Source organism: Peromyscus maniculatus, chromosome 4, assembly GCF_049852395.1.
Source record: "Peromyscus maniculatus bairdii isolate BWxNUB_F1_BW_parent chromosome 4, HU_Pman_BW_mat_3.1, whole genome shotgun sequence".
NCBI classification, from domain to species: domain Eukaryota; kingdom Metazoa; phylum Chordata; class Mammalia; order Rodentia; family Cricetidae; genus Peromyscus; species Peromyscus maniculatus.
In genome coordinates this window covers 136,762,676-136,785,778 of record NC_134855.1, presented here as the reverse complement: position 1 = coordinate 136,785,778, position 23,103 = coordinate 136,762,676, and the positions used below count along the sequence as shown (strand labels likewise).

Sequence of the window (23,103 nt, the reverse complement as noted above, 5' to 3'; positions counted from 1 at the left end):
GTAGTCCAGGTTGAGCCTGTTTCTGGATATTTGGACTGCCTTTTGGAGTCTGGGGAATTGGGGTTTCCCCAGAAACGGACACAGTTTGCTTCCTTTCCCCTGGCCTGTTTATTCTTACCACGGATCCTATTTCCAAATCCTCGTATTTCTCTTTCAGTCTTCCACTTGTTAGTTGTTATCAGTCCTCTGCCGTAGCTTCTAAAAATAATCCCCCAAACTGATCACCTCTCCTGGGTCTGTTCCTTTTTCCTTCTGTAAATCAGTGTCTTTCTCCGAGCAGGTCTTGTCCCCTGGGCCTTCCCCACTCTCCATCATTTCTGGTCGGGTGTAAATGTGCTTCTACTCCCTCAGTAGAACCCCAGTGTCAGAACACAGTGAACCAAGCCAGCTTGCTTACAGAGCAACCCTGTCCAAACAGCTGCCACCAAGTGTCTCACCCCAGCATGAACAGTGACTCCCACAGCTGCTCAGATGCAGTCTCTCCATACTCCAGTAACCTCTGAAGCCAGTAACTCCTGTAGCAAGTAACTTCTGGTCATCACTGGCTGCTTGATGATTCTCACAGCAACAGTATGGCATTCCTCTTATTCTTCAACCTCTGTTCACTGTGGATTAAAGAAATGTTTTAAACGATCACTCCGTCCCCCTCCTACCCCTCCCCCACTGTGTGCGTGTGCGCGTGCGTGCGTGCGTGCGTGCGTGCGTGTGATCTTCTTTAGCGTTTTCTTTCCTAGAGAGGATTCTGAGTATGGGGTGCTTAGCCTGGTACCATTGGGTCTGTGAACATCTGGAATTTGTATGCAGAAGTTGGGTTGTGGCTCTACTGGGTTTTTATTTTTTAACTTAGAATTCTTACGTCAATTTATAATTTATTTTAAACTACTTTATTTTTTTAATTGCAAAAAAAACCCCACATACCTAAATTAACCAAACCCAAAGACTATGTAATACAACTCTTTCTGTGGAAGGTCTATTATCAATCTTAGAGCAAAAGGCCCTGCTCTGGGAGTCCCTGTAGATTAGTATTCTATACCTACCCCTTGTGCCAACCAAAGGAAAGAGTGAAATTCAACAGAGACGTAATCAGTGCAGCCATTGCTGAAAAGAACAGATTCAGTGACCCCCAAATAGGTTCTTAAGGGGTAACAGGAACTTTAAAATTCTATAGAAAGAGGAATCTGAAGGAGGGGTGAGTACACAGAGCAGGTGACCTTGCTCAGGCCACTGTCTGGGCTGTGGCTCTGCAGGGGGTTCTGGAGGAACAGCAGTCACTCCTGCTCCAGGATAACTGCGGAGGAGGAGGAGGAGGAGGAGGAGGAGGAGGAGGAGGAGGAGGAGGAGGAGGAGGAGGGGCCACCTGTCAGGCAGAGCTCACTGAGGCTGGGGTTAGTTTTAGTGCCTTGTCATAAAGATGTTTATCACTCAGTCATGATCCCTGAGGCCAAGGTCCTTGCAGAAGAGTGACTGGGGAAAAGGCAAAGAAGCAAAACCAGAGCCAGAGAGGAACCCAGTGGAATTAGGCTATGACTCACATCCTTCTTCAGGCCCCTAGCTTTTCTTACATTGAAGTATAATTTATAGTCAGTAAAGGCCAGCCAACCCTAGTGTGCGGTCCAGTGACTTGGAGCACATATATATTCTCTGGGTGCCTAACATTTTTGATACTATTTTGCTTATATATTATGTTTCCCAGTTTGGTGTTTTTGTGGGATTTCTGTGTAAGCAAATGTGTATGTCTCTGTGTCTATATGTTTTTCTTGGACTGCTTTTTTCCTGTTTGTTTTGCCTGTTCTAGTTTGTTTGGGTTTTTGTTTGTTTGTTTTTGGTTGTCTATTTGTTTTCTAATAGAGAGAAAGAGAGAGTATGTATGGATTTTAGTGGGTGTGAAAGTGAGGAGGTTCTGGAAGGCATTGGGGGAGGGGAAAACATGATTAAAATATATTGCATGGAAAAAAAACTTCAATTAAAGAAGAAAAAAATCAAAAGAATTTAAAGAAAAAAGGTAAGAAGAAATGTTAAGGATATAATCAGGTACCAATCTAGTCTCTAGTATGTTTTATAGCGTTTGGTTGTCTGAGACCCATCTCATTCTGTTACCTAGGCTGGCCTCAAACTCAGCCTGCCTCTGGCCCCAGGGTGCTGGGATTAAAGGCATAAGTCACTATGCTGGGCTATGGCTTTTATGTCTTAATAAATTCTGAGGGGCTAAAATATGAGTATAAATATACTTAATACAGAAATAAGTATTTTTTTTAATTAGAGGAAAGGGACAGTATTAGCTTGCTGCAGTTCAGACAGAGGCACCATCAACAGTTCATCCTCCAGGGTCTTCTTGGCCGAGTGCTGCTGAGAGCTCCCACTCAGCTCCTCCAGCTGGGGCTATAGATGCCTTCTTCAAAAAGGACTTAGTACCGTGTGTGTGTGTGTGTGTGTGTGTGTGTGTGTGTGTGTGTGTCTATGTGTGTGTGTGTCTGTGTGTGTGTGTCTGTGTGTGTGTATGTGTGTGTCTGTGTGTGTGTGTGTCTGTGTGTGTGTGTGTCTGTGTGTCTATGTGTGTGTGTCTATGTGTGTGTGTCTATGTGTGTGTGTATGTGTGTGTGTCTATGTGTGTGTGTATGTGTGTGTGTCTATGTGTGTGTGTGTCTGTGTGTGTGTGTCTGTGTGTGTGTGTGTATGTGTGTGTCTGTGTGTGTGTGTATGTGTGTGTCTGTGTGTGTGTGTATGTGTGTGTGTCTATGTGTGTGTATGTGTGTGTGTCTATGTGTGTGTGTATGTGTGTGTGTCTATGTGTGTGTGTGTCTGTGTGTGTGTGTCTGTGTGTGTGTATGTGTGTGTCTGTGTGTGTGTGTATGTGTGTGTCTGTGTGTGTGTGTGTCTGTGTGTCTATGTGTGTGTGTGTATGTGTGTGTCTGTGTCTGTGTCTCTGTGTGTGTGTGTCTGTCTGTCTGTCTGTCTGTCTGTATCAGCACATGTATACATGTGTGTGCATGTGGCCTGTCAGACTCCGAGGACCTGGCTTGTTTCGCAGGTGCTGGAATCTAAACTCTGGTCCTGTGGCTGCAGCAGCACTCTCACCCCTGAGCCACCTTCCCAGCCCCCAGCCCTCTCTCAGCTCTCAAGCCACCCCTTCTTTCCTAGCTTTAGTTGTCATTTTCTTCTGCCTTAGCCTGGACTTGGGCTTCGTTGCTTTAACCCCCCTCCCCTCCTCTTTAACCCAGAGACTTCTTTTGCTGTTAGAATTCAGGATCTTAGCTAGGCGGTGGTGGCACACGCCTTTAATCCCAGCACTCGGGAGGCAGGGCCAGGCGGATCTCTGTGAGTTCGAGGCCAGCCTGGGCTACCAAGTGAGTCCCAGGAAAGGTGCAAAGCTACACAGAGAAACCCTGTCTCAAAAAACCAAAAAAAAAAAAAATAAAAAAGAATTCAGGATCTTGTGTGTACTGGCTCCTACCTGTCTCTACCGCCCTTTACAGCCTCACTAGTTTCTTGTGGATTTCTAACCACCTAAAGCTACTTCAGCTACTTGTAATGCTCAGCCAATCACTCGAGTGCTCAGTTCATATGTCTCCACATTTTAAAAAAGGGCCTTTGCCAGCCAAGCATAGTGCATACACTTTTAATGCAGCACTTGGGAGGTAAAAGCAGGAGAATCAGACAAGTTCAGTAGCATCGTCAGCTACAAAGTGGATTGAATGGGGTTCTGTCTTGAAAAAAACAAAACAAAACAAAAAAAGCCGGGCAGCGGTGGCACACACCTTTAATCCCAGCACTCGGGAGGCAAAGGCAGGGGGATCTCTGTGAGTTCGAGGATTCTTGTGCTCTCTGGCCATCTGGTGTACCTGACTCAAAATAAGGTGAAGAGAGCTAACAGAAGACACTAAATGTCAAGCTATGGCCTCCACGTGTGCTTACGTGGGTGCATGTACCTGAACATACACAGATCATTCCATGAGGAGGAAGGAGGAAGAGAGAGAGGGAGAGGGAGGAGAGAGGAGAAAAAATAATCACTGGTTCAGCTTTATGGAATGTTAACAAGTTTCCCCAAACCAGGCCGTCATGTGTTGATGGTTATAGCATTTCTGTGTTGAGTTTGTGAGGAGCTATAGAAACAGCTTCTTTCTGTTGCTTCCAGTGTTCTGGATAGCAGCAGTCATATTACACATGTGCACACTGTGCTTGAACATGACTTCAACGTGAAGTGTTCTGGGACTGCCTTAGTGGTCATTTGAAACAGGAGGTGGTATGTATTTTGCATGATCACCAAGTGGTTGCTGATCTTTTTTTTTCTCCCTAATTTGAAACGTTTTCTTATTTTCTCCACTATATTAAGTTGCATTTCTTTTTCTGTTTTTTGTTAGATACCTTCCATTTTTTTAACAAGCAAGATATATATTAGTCTGTGTATATGTATGTATGTGTATATATAGATATAAAATACCATTGGTGGTTTTTTGAGACAGGATTTTGTAGTTGGCATTTTCTTTTCTTTTTTTCTTTCTTTCTTTCTTTCTTTCTTTTTTTTTTTTTTTTTTTTTTTTGAGACAGGTTTCTCTGTGTAGTTTTGGTGGTGCCTGTCCTGGAACTCACTCTGTAGACCAGGCTGGCCTAGAACTCACAGAGATCCGCCTGGCTCTGCCTCCTGAGTGCTGGGGTTAAAGGTGTGCGCCACCACCACCAAGCTGTAGTTGATATTTTCTTTGGGCCGCTGACAAACTTCCAAATAAAGACACAGAGACGTATTGTTGATTATGAATGCTCAGCTTTAGCTTAGGCTTGTCCCACTACCTCTTAAAACTTAGTTTATCCTGTTTCTCTTCATCTATGTTTTGCCGCAGGACTTTTTACCTTTCTTTCACACTGAAAGCCCACTTCCTTGCTTCCTCTGTGTCTGGCTGACTGGGCACCAGTGTCTCCCTAGCATCTCTTTCTTTTTCTTCCCTCACTCCTCCCAGAAGTCCTGCTTATACCTCCTGCCTAGCTATTGTTCGTTCAGCTTTTTTTTTTTTTTTTTTTTGGTTTTTCAAGACAGGGTTTCTCTGTGTAGCTTTGAGCCTTTCCTGGATCTCGCTCTGTGGACCAGGCTGGCCTCGAACTCACAGAGATCTGCCTGCCTCTGCCTCCCAAGTGCTGGGATTAAAGGCGTGCGCCACCACCGCCTGGCTCGTTCAGCTTTTTATTAAAGCAATCACAATGACATATCTTTACACAATGTAATCACATATCTCACAACATTCCCCCTTTTTATTTCAATGAAAAGGGAAGAGTTTTAACTCTAACATAGTAAAACTATATACAATAAGAACAATCATTAAGTAAGATTTGTATTTACAATATTCAGTTCATTTGTATTTGGCAAATTCAGAGAAAATACTCCATTATCTATCCTATCTTGGTGAGTCCAAAGTTTTGTACTTAATTTACTTTACCAACCTAAAAATAGCTTTTTAGACCTTAAAACATTTTCATAGATAAACAATTTAAGCTTTATGTCTTTTAACCTTATACACCTTATACCTCTTTCGTGAGTTTCATTTTGAATTTAGTAACAAGGAAAATGGTAACTGCTGTGGAATGTCTTTCTATATGCTGTGAATATATGTTGCTCTGATTGGTTGATAAATAAAGCTACATTGGCCTATGGCAAGGCAGCTTAGAGGCAGATGGGAAATCTAGGCAGATATACAGTGTGAAGAAAGCAGAGGAGAGAGATGCCAGCCACCACCAGGAGAAACAAGATGTGAAAGTACTGGTAAGCCATGGCCACATGGCAACTTATATATGAATAGAAAGGCGTTAATTTAAGATGTAAGAGCTAGCTAGCAAGAAGCCTGCTATAGGCCATGCAATTGGTAATTAAGATTAAGCCTCAGAGTGATTATTTTATAAGTGGCTACAGATTATGGGGCAGGCAGGACTGGAGAAAACTTCTGGCTACCTTTGGCGCCCAACATGGGGCTCAAGTTTCCACCTAAAACCTGAGAAAACTTAATAAGAGATTCTAAAACGGAGCCCAAAACAGCTTCTTACTTCACATCTCATATGGGGTGGTACAGAGATGCTACACCATTTGGGCTTGAGCGCAGCATGGCAGATTCCTGCCTTGGTACACAGAGCTGTCTCCTAGCTGTGAAGCATGCTGCATGGTGGATTTAGCCTTTACTTATGCAGACAAAAAGGGTTTATGGTCCAGCTACATGGTGGCAGCATGGACCCCAGAGTTGGGGGGGTAAGTGTGACTCTCCTAGGTACTCCCACCATGTTGAAAAGCTGAGATGGGCAGAGTCAGCAGCCAAGGCTGCTGCTTTTCATCCTAGCCACACAGTTTTAACAGTTTAAAATCTCTCCTGGTCAGTAAAGGATTATAGATTCTCAATAAGATAGATTCAGATGAGATAAAACTCTAAACTGTTTACAGTATATATAAAAATGTACATAGCCTTGAAGAAAGAGAAAAGGGAGTATAGACAGTTATATAAAGAAATAGATAATCTTAAAAAATAAAGTCTTTAAAGTGACAATAAAAGTAATATAAAAATAAGCCACATAAAGATGGAAATCACACAGAGAGTCTGGATTATATTGTCTTTGGGATTTTTAACTACAGAAAGACATTTGAAAAGGCTGCTGAGTTAAACATTATATATATATATAAATTTTTTTTAAGGTATCTTGACTTCAAAATTTGGATCTAAGGATGTGTTGTTTCGGGAGGGATGCTCTGCTTTTGTTTCCACAGGAAGCAAGAGGCTGTGGATTTGTTCCAGATTAAGATATATCAGGTTTGGCCAGTTGTAGCTCATGCCAGTAGGATTTGCTGAAGGAGGCTCGAGGCCAGCCTGGGCTAAAAAACAAAATGATACATCAGATTTGATCAGCCAAGACCTCCTAAAATATCTCTGATGACACCATGGCTCAGATGACCCAACATCCAAAATCAGATTCAAAACAACTGGCTGAGATGATCCTGCCTTCACAGACTACAGCCAAGATTTAATTATAATTCTTAATTTTCTCAGGATTCCCATAAGATTACCAGCACCCTCAACCAGTAGAAAGTAGTATGAGAAGCTACACCCATATTCCCAAAATATTATTTATAAATGTTTATTTTTATTTAAAGGGGTTGATTATAAATGCAATCTCTTTCTAAAAAAGAAAAGGAGATAGTACAGATATAAAATACAAGGATATATTATTAAATCTACTTTTAAAGAACAACAACTTGTTTATCATGTTTTACATTGCTGTGGATTTTAGTTTATTGATATAAATTTAAAGTTAATTTTGTTATACTTTATGAATATTTTTACTCTTGTTTAAGGTGTTATGTTTGTGCAGCTCATTTAAAATTGTAATGTATAATTAAGAAATACAGATTACTAATTAGTCATCTATGATAATCAAACTTATAGTCATGTTAGTTAAGTTTTCTAGATATACATAGATATATTCATTTAAGTAAGTAATCTTCAAACACTGTAAAGACCTACAGAATATGGCATTTATAATGTTCTAAGAACTTAGACCTTTCTAGACAATGAGATATGTCTGCTTCTGACAGCACCAATTATTTCAAGGAGGATGGGCATCAAAGAAACTCAATATGAAGTTTATTTTCATTATGGCAAAAGCTAGCCACTGGGCAAGAAAAGGCCCTTATGTCAACTGATTGAGAGTATGTTCTACTTAGACATATAGGGCCCATATGAAGGTGACCACTGAGCTTTGTAAGATGAGGTGGTTCTTCAGGTTCCTGCTTTACAGAGGAGAACGCCAGATATTTTACAGGACACGGAGAAATGAATAAAACACTCTAGGCTGATAGGCTAAAGGTGGATGCCCCAACATAACAGAAGAACTTTGGATGACTGTCTAGGCAGGCAGCTGTTTCTGTCATTTCCAAAATTTTGGGAGTTGCTTACAATGCTCTTCCTATTGACTTAGGTAATATTATATCCTTCTGAGGTCTTTGACGTGGTTAAAGACTAGATAGTTATAGTTTTCTTTAGTTATGATAAAAAATAAATTAGATATAAAACCTTAGACTCACAAATATAGGATAGATAAAATATTTTCTTTAATTTTGCCAAATACAAATAGACTAGATATTATAACTGTAACTCCTGCTTGAGAATTGTTATATGTAATTTTATTATGTTAAAGTTAAAATTTTCCCTTTTGATTAGACAAAAAAGGGGAAGTGCACCGGGTGGTGGTGGCGCACGCCTTTAATCCCAGCACTTGGTGTAGCTTGAGTTTTCCTGCCTGGCCCACAATCAGGACAAATCTTTGTCACCCGCCAGTCCCACAGCTGCTCAGACCCAACCAAGTAAACACAGAGACTTATATTGCTTACAAACTGTATGGCCGTGGCAAGCTTCTTGCTAACTGTTCTTATAGCTTAAATTAATCCATTTCCATAAATCTATACCTTGCCACATGGCTCATGGCTTACCGGCATCTTCACATGCTGCTTGTCATGGCAGCGGCTGGCAGTGTCCTTCTGCCTTCCTGTTCTTTCTTTTCTCCTCTCTGTTAGTCCCGCCTATACTTCCTGCCTAGCCACTGGCCAATCGGTATTTTATTTATTGACCAATCAGAGCAACACATTTGCCATACAGAACATCCCACAGCAACTCAGGAGGCAGAGACAAGCAGACCTCTGTGAGTTCAAGGCCAGCCTAGGTTACAGAGTGAGTTTCAGGAAAGGTGCCAAAGAGAAACCCTGTCTCGGAAAAAAAAAAAAAAGGGAGAGGTGCTGTGGGATGTCTTTCTGTATGCTGTGAATATATGTTGCTCTGATTGGTTGATAAATAAAGCTGCATTGGCCTATGGCAAGGCAGCTTAGAGGCAGGCAAGAAATTCAGGCAGATGTATGGGGAGAAGAGTTAGCCACCGCCAGGAGAAGCAAGATATGAAACTACTGGCATGTGGCAACTTATAGATGAATAGAAATGGGTTAATTTAAGTTATAAGAGCTAGCTAGCAAGAAGCCTGCCATAGGCCATGCAATTGGTAATTAATATTAAGTCTCAGTGTGATTATTTTATAAGTGGCCACGGACTGCAGGGCAGGCAGGACTGGAGAAAACTTCCAGCTACAGGTAACTATAATTATTTCATCTTCAACGCCATCAGCCACCCAAGTAGGATATAATATTACTTGAGGAAACAGGAAGTGCAGTGCAAGCCACTTCCAGAACTGAGAAATGACAAAACAGCTGGATGACTAGACAGTCACCCAAGGTTCCTCTGCAATGTTGGGGCACCATCTTAGGCCTACAGGCTTAGACTATCTGACAGACTCTTCTGTGAAGAAAGAATTTTGAAGGACTGTCCCACTTGGTCTTGGCAAAGTTTGGCAGTCTCTTTTCTTTGTGTCCTGCTTCTCCAGTTTGTACACTATACTGTCAGCAGTTTCTTGGCCAAGTGGCTAGCTTTGCCACAATGAAATCAGACTCCATATGGAGGTCCTTCCATGCCTGTCATTCTTTTATGAAGTAGATTGGTGCTGCCAGGAGCAGATGTGTCTCACTGTCATGAAAAGCCTTAGATTATTAAACATCTTAAATGCCATATTCTGTAGGTCTCTGAAGTGTTTGAAAATCAACTGTCTACCTAAAAATATATCTGTTTAACCTTAAAAACATACCTAACATGACTACAAGTTTGCTTGTTATACATTACTAACTACTAACCTGCATTTCTTATCCTAAAGTTTGTAATAATAGCTTTCAAGGACTAGAACTTTATATTACATTTTTAAGTGAGCTCCATAGGTATAATATCTTAAACAAAAGTAGAAACATATATACAGTAAAACAAAAATAAGCTTAAATTTGTATCAATATATGTGAACCCATACCAATGTAAAATATTTGAGATGAATAGTTGTCTTTTTATCCTATATTCCTATATTGCCACTAAATGATGACAAATATCCATAACCCACCAAATGAATAAAACCACCCACTCTACCTCTTGAGAACGTGGGCATTATGTTCTCTAGACTGCTTCCTGTTGTCTGGGGGCAACAGCATCTCCAGGGGACCCTGAGAAAATTGAGATAATGGTCAAGTCCTAAGAAAACTAGCTATAACATTTGTTGTCTAGTCTCTGCATAATGGGAAAGTGCAAGGCTTATATGAAGTCCTGGATAGAATAGTCTGTGAGGCTGGACCATCTCAGCTAGCAGCCTTGAAGATTTCCTGAACACAGAACTCTGAGGAAACTGTAATGGAAACACTCTGAGAGGCTGGATCACCAGTGCCACCCATTGTCACTGGTGTCTCATCCCCATGCTCTCAAAACACACAAACTTTCGAAGATAACATACATGTCTGCATTAACACAAGTATGGACTCTGTGTTGTACACAAGCCAGCCAAAGTTGATTTTTTATTTTATGTTTGAGCAGGTAAAAGACATCTGTCAACTTTGTATGTGTATTTTGATTGTATAACCAAACCTCTATCCATGCCATATGAAAGGATGGCATGTAATAAATAATAAGTCATGAGGACTCTGTAACCAACAAGATGTATCTTGTCTCATCCAGTCTCAGAGCTGTTCCTGTGTCAAGGCATCAGCATATATGTCACCTGTCTTGTAGTTTTTCTAGGTTTATTTCTTTATGTCTGTAGCTAAATTTTTAGGGGGGTTCCCTCAATCAAATCTGGCCTCTTAATAATTTTGAAGGAACCCATAGCCTTTTATTTCCTGTGGAAACAAAAGCATAACCTCTCCCCCAATTTAATACATTTCTGAATTCTATTTTAAAGTTAAGACAGTCCTAAAATATCTAGGCTGGTTTAATTCAGCAATTCCTTTTACAATCCCATGTCTCTCAGCATGAGCATTAAAAAAATTCAAAGTCAACAAAGCACCATACAGGATCCAGATGTCCTATGTGTTTCTCAACTTTACGTGACTTACTCTTATATTACTTTACTCTTCCTATAAAGACGTTACTTAATTATATTTAAACTATTTATTTTTTTCCTTTGACTGTCTATACCCATTTTCTTTCTTAAGCACCTACGTATACTGTAACATGTTTAAAGATTTTTTTTTTCCAGTCTGGACCTATTTTACTGTGCACCCATAGCATTCTCTGACCATGCCAGCCAAACCTTAAACTGCTAAGTGGCAGGTAGGCCCTCTGACATGCAGCTCTGGTTGTTGGCTCCACCCTCTCCTTAGGTCCATGAGAGACAAGCCTTGAACCTGCAGGCCTGGCTAAGAGCTGCGTGTACTGTGAGCTGCATTTAACTACCCCGCTCTGGGAAGCTGGTGCCCACACTGTGGCAGGCACTTTTACTTTGCTTGATGTCTTTGCTCAGCATGCCTGCTGCTCAAGTTCTCTGCTGCACAGCTGTGCCTCTGTATCTGGTTTTTTGTTTTCCAGCTTTCTCAGGCCCTATGTGGTAATTCATGCCCCACGTTGGGTGCCATTTTTAGTTGTCCTTTTCTTTGGGCTGCCAATCAGTTCCCAAATAAAGACACAGAGACTTATTATTAGTTATGAATGCTCAGCTTTAGCTTAAGCTTGTCCCACTAGCTCTTATAACTTAATTTAACCTGTTTGTATTTATGTACATTTTGTCTTGGGACTTTTTAACCTTTCTTTCATTCTGTATGTCCTACTTTCCTGCTTCCTCTGTGTCTGGCTGACTGATCCCTGGTGTCTCCTTGGTGTCTCACTGGCTTCTGTTTCTCTTCCCTCTCCCCTCCCAGAAATCCCACCTATGCCTCCTGCCTAGCTATTGGCCATTCAGCTTTTTATTAAACCAATCAGTGATATATCTTTACACAGTATAATCAAATATCTTACAGCAGGGTTTCTCTGTGTGTAGCCTTGACTGTCCTGGAACTCACTGGCTCTGTAGATCAAGCTGACCTCAAACTCACAGAGATCTACCTCCTAAGTTCTGAGATTAAAGGCATGAGCCACCACTTCCTGGCTTTAATCAGTATATTTTAAGAATTAGTGCTGCTGTACTCACTTTGATAGGTTTTTCCTTTGCTTAGTGTATCATAATTGTCTTGTTTTATTGTTGGTCTTCATGGTGAATTTTGTTCTTGTAGCTATCATGTCCTTAGAAAAGGATAGGCATATGCTATACTACTAAGCCATACCTCCAGGCTGTACTTGATTTCTAGTGGTTATATTCATAGAATGATTATATCATAATTTCCTCTTCCGTTACTAGGCAAATATTTTTAAAATGTGATCTTTAAAAACAGTGCTGGATAAGTTCCAAAGCTTTCAGGGCTACACAGAGAAACCTTTGCTCAAAAGATTAATCAATCAATCAATCAATCAATTATTTAATTAATTAAACCAGTACTGGAATGAATATCTTCATTGCCAAAGCCTCCTCATTTTTAGAATGTGTTCATTCATAGGTTAGGTTGCCCTTTGGTTGGATGAATTATACCAAATATGTGAGACAGTAACCCTCCAGAGATCTAAGGGCCTCTGACACTTTCAGCTCTCTTGAGTTGTGGACTCCTCCACAACTCCAGTTTAAGGTAAAAAGTCCCCATATTCTGATGGCAGTTTTCTTTCCTTCTCACTTAGCTTCCACTGCAGTTCCAAAGGCTTGGACATCTAGTGGCTGTGATGGCACTGCTATGTGGGGACCCAGTGAAAGAGGTGGCTGAAGACGCTGCAGAGGGGACACATTACCTGCTTCACATCACTCTGAAGCTGAAGTGTAAGACACTGTGGAGCAGAGATGTACTCTAATCTATAGCACAGCTGTAGGCAACATCCCTCCTCCTTTCCTCCATCCCATGTTCTAGAAATACTTTCTTTAGCAAGTCATAGATAGAAAGGTACATAGTTCCTAGGCAGTATGGAGCAGTACTGACTATGGCGGTTTGAATAAGAATGGCCCCCACAGGCTCATATATTTGAATGCTTATTGTTTCTTGGCTGTGAAGAGACACCATGGCCATGGCAACTCTTATAAAGCAAAACATTTAATTGGGCTGGCTTACAGCTCAGAGGTTTAGTCCATTATTGTCATGGCAGGAATCAGGGCAGCATGCAGGCAGACATGGTGCTGGAGCTGAGAGTCCTACATCTTGATCAAAGGCAACAGGAAGTGAACTGTCTCACTGGTCATGGCTTGAGCATATATGAGACCTCAAAGCCTGCCTCCATAGAGACAAACTTTCTCCAACAAAAGCACACCTACTCCAAAAGACCACACCTCCTAATAGTACCACTCTGCTGGTTGGGGACCATTTTCTTTTCAAACTACCACATTCTACTTCCTGGCCCCCATAAGCTTGTAACAGTAGCATAATGCAAAATGCATTCAGTCCAACTTCAAAAGTCCCATAGTATATAACAATCTCAATCTTATTTAAAAGTCTAAAGTTCAAAGTTTCTTCTGAGATTCATGTAATCTCTTAACTGCAATCTCCTGTAAAATCAAAATAAAAAAGCAGATCACATACTTCCAACATATAATGGCACAGAATATACATAACTATTACAAAACACATGGAAGGGATCATAGTGAGGAAAAAAGCAAAACAAAAGCCAGCTGGGCAAACTCCAAACTCTGCAGCTCCATGTCTGGTATTACAATGCTCTTGAGATCTCCAACTCTGTTCAGCTTTGTAGACTGCAACACACTTCCTTCTCTTGCACTGGTTCCACTCCCTGTTACCAGCTCTCCTCTGCAGTATCCCACGGCTCTGGCATCTCCAGCATCTTGGGGCCTCCCCAAGATAGACTTCAACTTCAGGGATGATACATAGAGGTTTCTCCTCTGAAACCTCTTGAGCTAGCCCCCCACAGTTCAAATCATTCTCAGCACCATTGTCTTCCATGCTCCTAGTATGGCCCATTAAGCAGTGCTCAAATCATTCCACTGCTTTCCTAATCCAAAGTCCGAATTCCTCCAAACAAAAACATGATCAGGCTTATCATAACAATAACCCCATCCCTGGCACCTACTTCTGTCTTAGTTAGGGTTTATTGCTGTGAAGAGATACTATGACAATGGCAACTCTTATAAAGGAAAACATTTAATTGGGGTGGCTCTCTTACAGTTCAGAGGTTTAGTCTATTAACATCTTGGTAAGATGCAAGGGAGCATGCAGACAGACATGGTGCTGGAGCTGAGAGTCCTTACCATTAGCTGTAATATAAAGAAAATTGCAGAACCACGAGTAAGAGTCAGATGAGTTGTGGAATTGAGGAAAGGTTTTCTCAAGCTGATGTGAAGAATTAAGAGCAATCAAGTAGGTTTAACAAGTAGGAAAGGCAACCAAAGGGAACTGCGTTAGCAACTGAGGAAGCTCTGCTTTCTAAAGCAGCCACCCCATGGAGGGCAGCTCTGAGCATGAGCAGTATTTACAAAGATATAGGCAAGGAAGTACAATTGATTATTGTATGTGAGGGCTTCAGTACCAGATGTATTCGAGGGGCCACAGTACAGAAACATCCAATGTGACATCTCCATTATCAGGGGACACTTTTATTGTAAATAAGAGAGAAAGGGAACATCCAGCGGCATCTATAAGAGTTCAACACAGAGGGAAAGAGAAACAGACTGGACATGATAAGGACTATCTGCAAGAGAGGGGAGAATAGCAAGAGAACAAGAGGATAGCAAGAGATAGATGATAGATAGATGATAGATGATAGATAGATAGATAGATGATAGGTAGGTAGGTAGATAGATAGACATAGATAGGTAGAAGATGATAGATAGATAGATAGATAGATAGATAGATAGATAGATAGATATATAGATAGATAGATGATAGCTAGATAGACAGATGATAGAGAGATGATAGATAGACAAATAGGTGATAGACAGATAGATGATAGACAGTATATTGACAATAGCAGGGGGCAAGAGGATAAGCAAGTGAGGAAGAGAGAGATAGCAAGAGATAGAGGGACCAGGGGGATAAAACCTTGCCCTTATCAAAAGAACAATCTGGTATCTGGGAGAGGGGAATCCTGGGGAGGCCAGTGTGGACTTTGAATGTATAGTAAGTATTTGTGAACAGGGATTGGGTGAGCCTGGAGAGCCAGTATAGACTTTGATATGCTGCCACAGGTACATGTCAATGGGCAGCCATATGCCCTTTCTGCCAGAGGTATAGGACATGCTTTCTTTTAGCAGATGGGAACTGGCCTCACAAATTCCTAAGGAATACTGACTTTTTAAAATTTGTTTGTTTTGGGTTTTTTGGTTTTTGTTTTTGTTTTTTGATAGAGTCTCACTATGTAGCTCTGGTTATCATGGAACTCATTGTATAGACCAGGCTGGCTTCAGACTCAGAGATCCACCTGCCTCTTCCTCCTGAGTGCTGGGATCAAAGGTGTGTACCATTATGCCCTGCTAGGAATACTGGCTTTTTATCTAATAGATGGAAATTCTGCTGTAGTGCACTTTGAGCTCATTTCTGGATATTTGGACAGTCTGAGACTTGCTAATTCAGTTATTGACCCAACAAATATTTACAATGCCCTGTCCAGCAATATGAAGTCATATTAGAGCATGGGAAACAAACTGGATGTGGTGGCACATGCTTTTAATTCTAGTACTCAAGAGGCAGAGGAAGATGGATCTCTGTGACTTTGAGGCCAGCCTGGTCTCCATAGTGAATTCCAGGACAGCCAGGGCCATGTAGAGAGACCTTGTTTCAAAAGAACAAAACAACAGCAACAAAAAGAAACCACATGGGAAGAAGGCAGCATGAGGGGACCAGGCCCACAGCCAGCAGACCCCGGTGCTCGGGACGATCTGTGGTTAACAAGCTTTGGGCGGCATTTCACCCTCACAGGACACCCTCAGACTCCTCTGCAGTGGGGAGTGCGGGGGCCTTCCTTTTTCCTACTCAGCAAGTCACTCTAAAGCTCTGTTCTTACAAAAAAACCTTTTCATTTCTCTTTGACTGTATATATTGCTTTATGAGGAAGAGAGCCGGACCTGCTTGCAGATTAGATTAATACGTTCCAGGGAAAACTGGAGAGCAGAAAGACTTAGAAAATGAGTAAGAAAGAAGTGAATCAGAGCATAATAATGACCCATTCTCTTCCTAGATATCACTCAGGACAGACACAATGCCAAGAGCTTGAGAGAAACTTTGAAAAAGTGCAGGGAGCTGCTGGAGCACTATAGCATCAAACAGTTCTACTCCTGTCCCTTCAAGATTGTCCAGGTAATTAGAGAGCTTAGAAGCATCTGGACAGAGAGCTTGATGTGCTAGAAAGGGTAGGGAGAAGCCAGATGTCTTGTTCATGGAAATGTGAGATGTAAAAATCACATTGGAAAGTTCTGTTTGTTTCTTATAAAACCAACCACAGAGATTCCCCGGGGAATGTGCTCCATAAACATTCAAGATTTGCAGAAAAGGTACCATGTTCATGACCTTACACACCAGGTCTCTCGCTCTCCCTCTCCCTCCCTCCCTCTTCTTTTTGAAGACAGGGTATCACTGTGTATCACTGGCTAAACTGGTACTCGCTGTGTAGACCACACTGTCCTAGAACTCAAGCAGTCTGCCTGTGTCTGCCACCCACATGCTGAGATTAAAGGCTTATACCGTCAAGTCTAAGTGTCCTGTTTTCTGGTTTATGTTGACTTGCTGAAGAAGCCCGTGATTTCACCTCATTCTGGTGAACTCTCACTGAACACCAGCTACTTGCTCATGTAAACCTTTCACAGAGAGGAGTTTCAAGAGAGAATGGTTGAATCAATGAGCTATATTCAGTGCTCATCAAAGACTCATGCATCCGCTAGGTATGTTAGGGATGATGGTATACAAAGGAGACCTGTAAGGCTGGAGAGATGGCTCAGTAAAGTCCTTGCATTGCGAGCATGAAGACATGATCTCAATCTCCAATAGCCATAGTTAAGAAGAAAAAAGCTGAGTGTAGCAGGATATTCCTGTAGTCTTAGCTTTGGGGAGACAGATCCAGGAGAACCCTGTGGTTTTGTGGACAGCTAGTCTAGCAGAATCCATGAGCTCCAGATTTAGTAAGAAACCCTGCCTCAAAAATTAAGGTGGAAAGTGATAGAGGGAAACACTGAGACAGACCTCTGGCTTACACATGCACACTGCCCCGTGCATTTATACCCACACATACATGTGTGGATACGTACATACAAACACACATAACGGGGTACTTAGAAATATTACTCATGTTGGGTCTAAAGTACCAGGTAAGCCAGTCTAGTTATCAGTTTCCCTCCATCCAGGGGAATCTGGAATGACTCTGTTGTCCCAAGAGCTAAATGAACAGCTATGTGGACAATGCTTGGCAGACTGCCCGTCACATAGGAAGGACCAATGGAACGTATCTGTTCCAATCATGTGGAGGACTTCATGCACTACTAAGTGCAGCCGGAAGCAGAATGCACATTATGTTAGTGTGTTGTCTCCCCACAAAGCATTCTAGTTATGTCAAGGAAGCTGTCGGCTATCCAGCACTGGATGTTTCCTTTCATTAGTGCTCCTGTAAAGTGAGACTTTTTTTCTGAGGGTCTCAGAACAAGGCTTCTCTCTAGGAGTCAGAGCAGTAAAAGGCTGCGCATAGACGTTAGCTGTGGACTTTGGGTACTTCCAGTTTTCCATTGTGGTAATGTATTAGTCAGGGTTCTCCAGAAGGATAGGACTTATAGAATGTGTGTATGTATACATACATAGGATTCATCAGAATGGCTTACAGGCTGTGGTCCAGCTAGTCCAACAATGGCTGTCTGCCAACAGAAGGTCCAAGAATCCAGTAAGTTGTTGAGTCCATGAGGCTGGATGTCTCACCTGATCTTCAGTATATTCAGGAATCCTAAAGAAGTAGGCTCTAATGCCAGTGAAGGAATGGACTTGCTAATTAGAGAGCAAGCGCCCTTCTTCCTTGTCCTTTATATAGGCTGCCAGCAGAAGGTGTGGCCCAGATTAAGGGGGATCTTCCTACCTCAAAGATCCATATTGAAAGTGGGTCTTCCCACTTCAAATGATTTAAGAAAAACTCTCTCTCAGGTGTACCCAGCCGCTTGGATTTTCATTAATTCCAGATGTAGTCAAGTTTACAACAGAGACTAGCCATCACAGTAAATAAACCAGTAGTAGATAGCACAGCCCTCTCCCTCTCCCAGTGCTGGAGTGCTGGGGTACTGGGGTGCTGGGCCTCACACAGCATAGGCACACACTGAGTTATATTCCTAGCCCATACCATGTAGCTTGAAAGTTCATTTTTCCTAAATCATTGCAGGTCTTTGAAGTTTTCCTTGATTCACAAGAACTCGGCCAGTTTATAATGACCACGTTGGACAGCCTGAAAAGCCTGCCCCATCCCTGTACCCAGCAGATAGCAGGAGAGTTGTTGATTACTTTGGTGAGGTTTGCAGAGGCCCGATTTGAGAAGGTAAGAGCACAGAACCATTTTCTGCTTTGAAACAGAAGCAAGCCCTGTCCCTCCTGCAGCTGGGGAGGTCCGTCCATTTGTGCTCAACTGAGAATAGGCACTAGTGAGGACAGGACCAACACCTTCCTCTGCTGTTCCCAAAAGTTCCTCCAATCAGCAAGCATGTACTCACCAGCCCCCATCCCAAACAAGGGAGATGTAAAACTTAAGATGAGGGCTGGGGAAATAGCTCCGTGTTACAGTGTTTGTTTTTCAGGCATGAGGACCTATATTCAGATCCCTTACACCCATGTAAAAGCCAGGTATTGTCTAGAACATCTGTAACTCTAGCATGGGGGGCGGGGAACACTGGGGTGCGAAGCTAGGCAAATTCCCAGAGCTCACTGTCCAGCAAGTCTAGCTGAAACAGTGAGTTCCAGGTTGATTGAAGACATTGTGTCTCAAAAAAATAACGTGGGAAGTAATTAAGAAAGACATCTTAGAGCTGGAGAGATGGATTAGCAGTTAAGAGCATTGGCAGCTCTTCCAGAGGTCTCTGAGTTCAATTACCAGCAACCACATGGTGGCTTACAGCCATCTCTAATGGGATCTGATGCCCTCCTCTAGCGTGCAGATAGAATACCATATATATAAAATAAATAAATCTTAAAAAAAAAAAAAGAAAGACATCTTCGACATCAATCTCTGGCTTTTACAAGCGCACATATGGGTGTGTACTCAAATAAATATGTGCACACACCTGAAACACCCCTCCCACTCTCTGGTGTGTTCCCCAGAGAACAGGATTTCCCTAGAAGATGTCATTGATGAGTATAAGGTTGGAATTCAGTGCAAATCCTGATCCAGATGAGTCAAAGCTATCAAGTTAAGACAGAAGACAGCCAGAAGTGACTCTGAAAGGAGACCAGCTTTCCCCAGCATCAAGAGAACTTACCTAAATATATGTAAAGCCCTCACAAGAAATAAAGGAAGCTGGGAGGTGGTGGTGCATGTCTATAATCCCAGCACTTGGGAGGCAGAAGCAGGTGGATCTCTGAGAGTTTGGGGCCAGCCTGGTCTACAGAGTGAGTTCCAGGACAGCTAGGGCTACACAGAGAAACCCTGTCTTGAAAAAACAAAACAAAAAAAAAAACAAAGAAAGAAATGACAAAGGAAAGAAATAATTTTATCATCTAAAATTCGAAAGGACAGACCTAGGGGCCCAGTAAGATAACTCTATGAGTCAAAGTGATTGCTGCACAAGCCTGATGACCTGAGTTCAGTCCCCAGATCCATGGTGGGAAGAGAGGACAGAGTTGTCCTCTGATCTTCACAGACACACATCATGACATTTGTGCACTCATCTTTATATATAGCCAACAATAAAATATATATTATTATTGGGCTTGGACTACGTAGTGAGTTCCTAGCTAGGCTAGTCTACTAGGCAAAACTCTGTCCCCAAAATATTTAATTAACCGACTATCTTAATTAAACAGAAGGAATACAGAAATAGCTGGAAGTGTAAGAGCCACTGGCATTTTAAATTGCTGTTTGTGTTTTGTTAGGAATGAAAGTGTTCTGTGAAGGGCACTTGTCCGTGCACAAAGTCCTGGGTTCAATTCACAACACCACAACAATATCAAAAAGAAAGGGAATTTTAAAATGATAAGAACCCATTTTTTTAAACCTAGGAAAATAGCAAAAATAGTGGGTCTAGAGAGATGGCTCAGTGATGAAGAGCACTAGCTGTTCTTCTAGAGGTCCTGGGTTCAATTCCCTGTACCTCACATGGCAGCTCACAACTGTCTGTAACTCCAGTTCCAGGGGACCTAACACCCTCACAGAGACATACATGCAGGCAAAACACCAATGCACATAAAAATAAAAATAAATGAATCATAAAAAGAAAACATAAAAAGATACAGCAGGAACACCTGAGAGAAGTCAGATGGATCTTGGCTGGTTTGGGAGCCTTTAGGAGCCAGGAAGGCCAACTGTGAGAAGCTTTTCCAGTGATTGATTACCTTATGTCTTAATGGCATATTTGTTTATCTGACATGTTCTTACTATAAAGAAGTGATTAGACTCTACTAAATTATTACAATAAATATACATTCTTAAATAGGTACAGGAAATCTGGACACAGTATATTTTCCATGATGGGCTCACTGACTTGCAGTGACAGCCAAGACCATGGTTCCCATCTTTTTACCTTTCCTGTCCATGAGGCAGGCACAGCTGAGACTTTGTGAGCAGACAGATAAGAAAATCTAGAGAGATGATGCCTTCCTTATTGTTCCTTTATTGAAGGCAGACAATCTTTTCCTCAAGCCCACAGTGGATTCTCCCTCATGTCTCTTTCTTTTTGTTTGTTTGTTTTTTCCCAAGGTGGGGTTTCTCTGTGTTGCCCTGGCTGTCCTGGAAGTCGCTCTGTAGACCAGGATAGCCTCAAACTCAGAGATCCACCTGCCTCTGCCTCCTGAGTGCTGGGATTAAAGGTGTGTACCACCACTGCCCAGCTCTTCCTAGTGTATCTATGGCTAGAATTGCATCCCCTGCCCACCCTTCAGCCAGCTTCTGGCACCTGGTGGTAATAATAGCCATTTTTTGTCAGGGTGAGTAGTCAAGGAGAGGGAGACCTGGACCAAAGCCCTGGCTTCTGTTTCTTGAAAGACCAGAGAAGACAGTGGGTAGGGGTTCCCTTGCCATAACATGACATCTTTGTTATAAAATCACTATGTAGCCAGGCGGTGATGGTGCACTCCTTTCATCACCACACTCGGGACGCAGAGGCAAGCAGATCTCTGTGAGTTCGAGGCCAGCCTGGGGTACATACAGAGGGAGTTCTAGGAAAGGCACAAAGCTACACAGAGAAACCCTGTCTCGAAAAACCAAAAAAAAAAAAAAAATCAGAAAAAATACAGGAGAAACAAAAAAAAACCACTCCTTCATTTCTCATGGATCTAGCTGACATCTGTGTTTTCATCCTTCTAAATCTTTTCTTTCCTCCCTTCCTTTCTTTTCTTGCTTTTTTTTTCTTTCTGTGATGATGGATTGAACCAAGGGCCTTGTGCATATCAAGCAAGCATTCTAACCCCCAAGCTATACCCAGCACTCCAGCAATTCTTTCTTTCTATTCTCTCCACCCTCTACCCCTTACCCCACTACCCCTCTCCCCCCCATCCCTGCACCCCACATTGTTGAGAATCCAGGTATCAAATCCAGGTCTTCATCTATGCTAGGCAAGCACTCTGCAACTCAAGTACAGCTCCACCCACTTCCGAGTATTTTTGTATACATACATTCATGTATACTTTTTTTTTATGAGACAGGGTCTCTCTACATAGCCCTGGCTATCCTTGTACTCACTATGTAGACCAGGCTGGCCTCAAACTCAGAGATCCACTTGCCTCTGCTTCCCAAGCACTAGAATGAAAGGCATGCGCCACCACTCCCAGCAAATGATTGGAAAGTTTTATTATTATTTCTGCAGTGCTGAGGATCAAATCCTGGTCCTCATACATGCTAGAGAAATGCTTTAGCAGTGAACTGAACCCTTAGTATCCTAAACTCTACAAAATCAAAAATACTTTTTCTTCTTCCTTTTCCCCACCACCCCCACCCCTGAACCTCCCAGAAATGGCTACAAAGACTCTATAATTGTCCTACAGGATTAAGGTCTTAATGATGTCTTTTTCCTCTTCAGGTACCAGAAATAATAGGTGTTATTTGTGCCCGGCTGTCAATAATCACCCTGCCTAATGTCCGGCAACAAATCATGAACACCGTGAGTTTGTTTATCTCCAGACCTAAGTACACAGATATAGTGCTGAACCATCTTCTGTGCCATCCAGTGCCCTATGACAGGTAACAGAACCCTGTGCAGCTTCTGGGTAAAATTGGGTCCACAACCCATCTCTGAGTACAGTGAAACATGCTTGCTAATGAGACTCCTGTAGAGGAGATAAGATACAGGTTGGTCCCTAAGAAGAATATTCTAAGTCAAACAGACTGGAATCTTCAAAAAAGTTAAAGTAATGAAAAAAGAAAGAAACCAGCCGGCGGTGGAGCGGTGAAGCAGTATGGCCCAGTACAGTGTAAGACCTCGATTGGACCTTGGGTCAAAACAAAAGCTGTAATAAAAAATTGCATTTTTACTTGATTTTTTTTTAGAAGGTGGGGGGCTTGAGATAGTATTTTACTACGTAGATCTGGCTGGCCTGGAGTTCATTATGTAGATGAGGCTGATGTAAAACTCAGACAAATGCTAGGATTATAGGCACGTGCCACCACACCTGGCTCCACTAGATTCTTCAATTAATATGATTTCCCTGTGTGTGAAGTGATACTGTTTATGAAGAAGGACATCCTAGTTGGGAGAAGATAGACACTGAAGCATGCTGGTAATCTCAGCACTTGGGAAGCTGAGGCAGGAGGATGGAGAGTTCAAGGCCAGCCTGGTCTACATAGTGAGACCCTGTCTAAATAAATAGCTACAGACAGACCGGTACTCAAGTTATTTAGGGGTGAAATCCATAATGCTGGCATCTCACTTGCAGAATGCATTCAAGAATGATTTTGCCCCAAATAAATAAATGCATCCAGAAAAAAGAAAGTCTAAGTTATATATATATATATATATATATATATATATATATTTCCATATATATATATGGAAGAGTGGGTTTCTACAGAGAAGTTTGTTTCTTAGCTGAGTGTT

The 23,103-nt window shown here is 42.0% G+C and overlaps 1 protein-coding gene across 11 annotated transcripts in view; it reads left to right on the top strand.

Annotated features, from left to right (window-relative positions):
* The window catches only part of Mroh8 (maestro heat like repeat family member 8), a 78,006-nt gene that overhangs the window by 26,376 nt on the left and 28,527 nt on the right, over positions 1-23,103 (top strand). For 10 of the 11 annotated variants that reach the window (XM_076571069.1, XM_076571067.1, XM_006984142.4 and 7 more), the window contains 4 exons: positions 12,582-12,717; positions 16,077-16,195; positions 18,249-18,401; positions 22,090-22,250. In XM_076571069.1, the coding sequence (XP_076427184.1) occupies positions 12,582-12,717; positions 16,077-16,195; positions 18,249-18,401; positions 22,090-22,250 (569 nt within the window). The remainder of the gene's footprint in view (positions 1-12,581; positions 12,718-16,076; positions 16,196-18,248; positions 18,402-22,089; positions 22,251-23,103) is intronic. The other variant, XM_016002659.3, reaches the window with a different exon arrangement.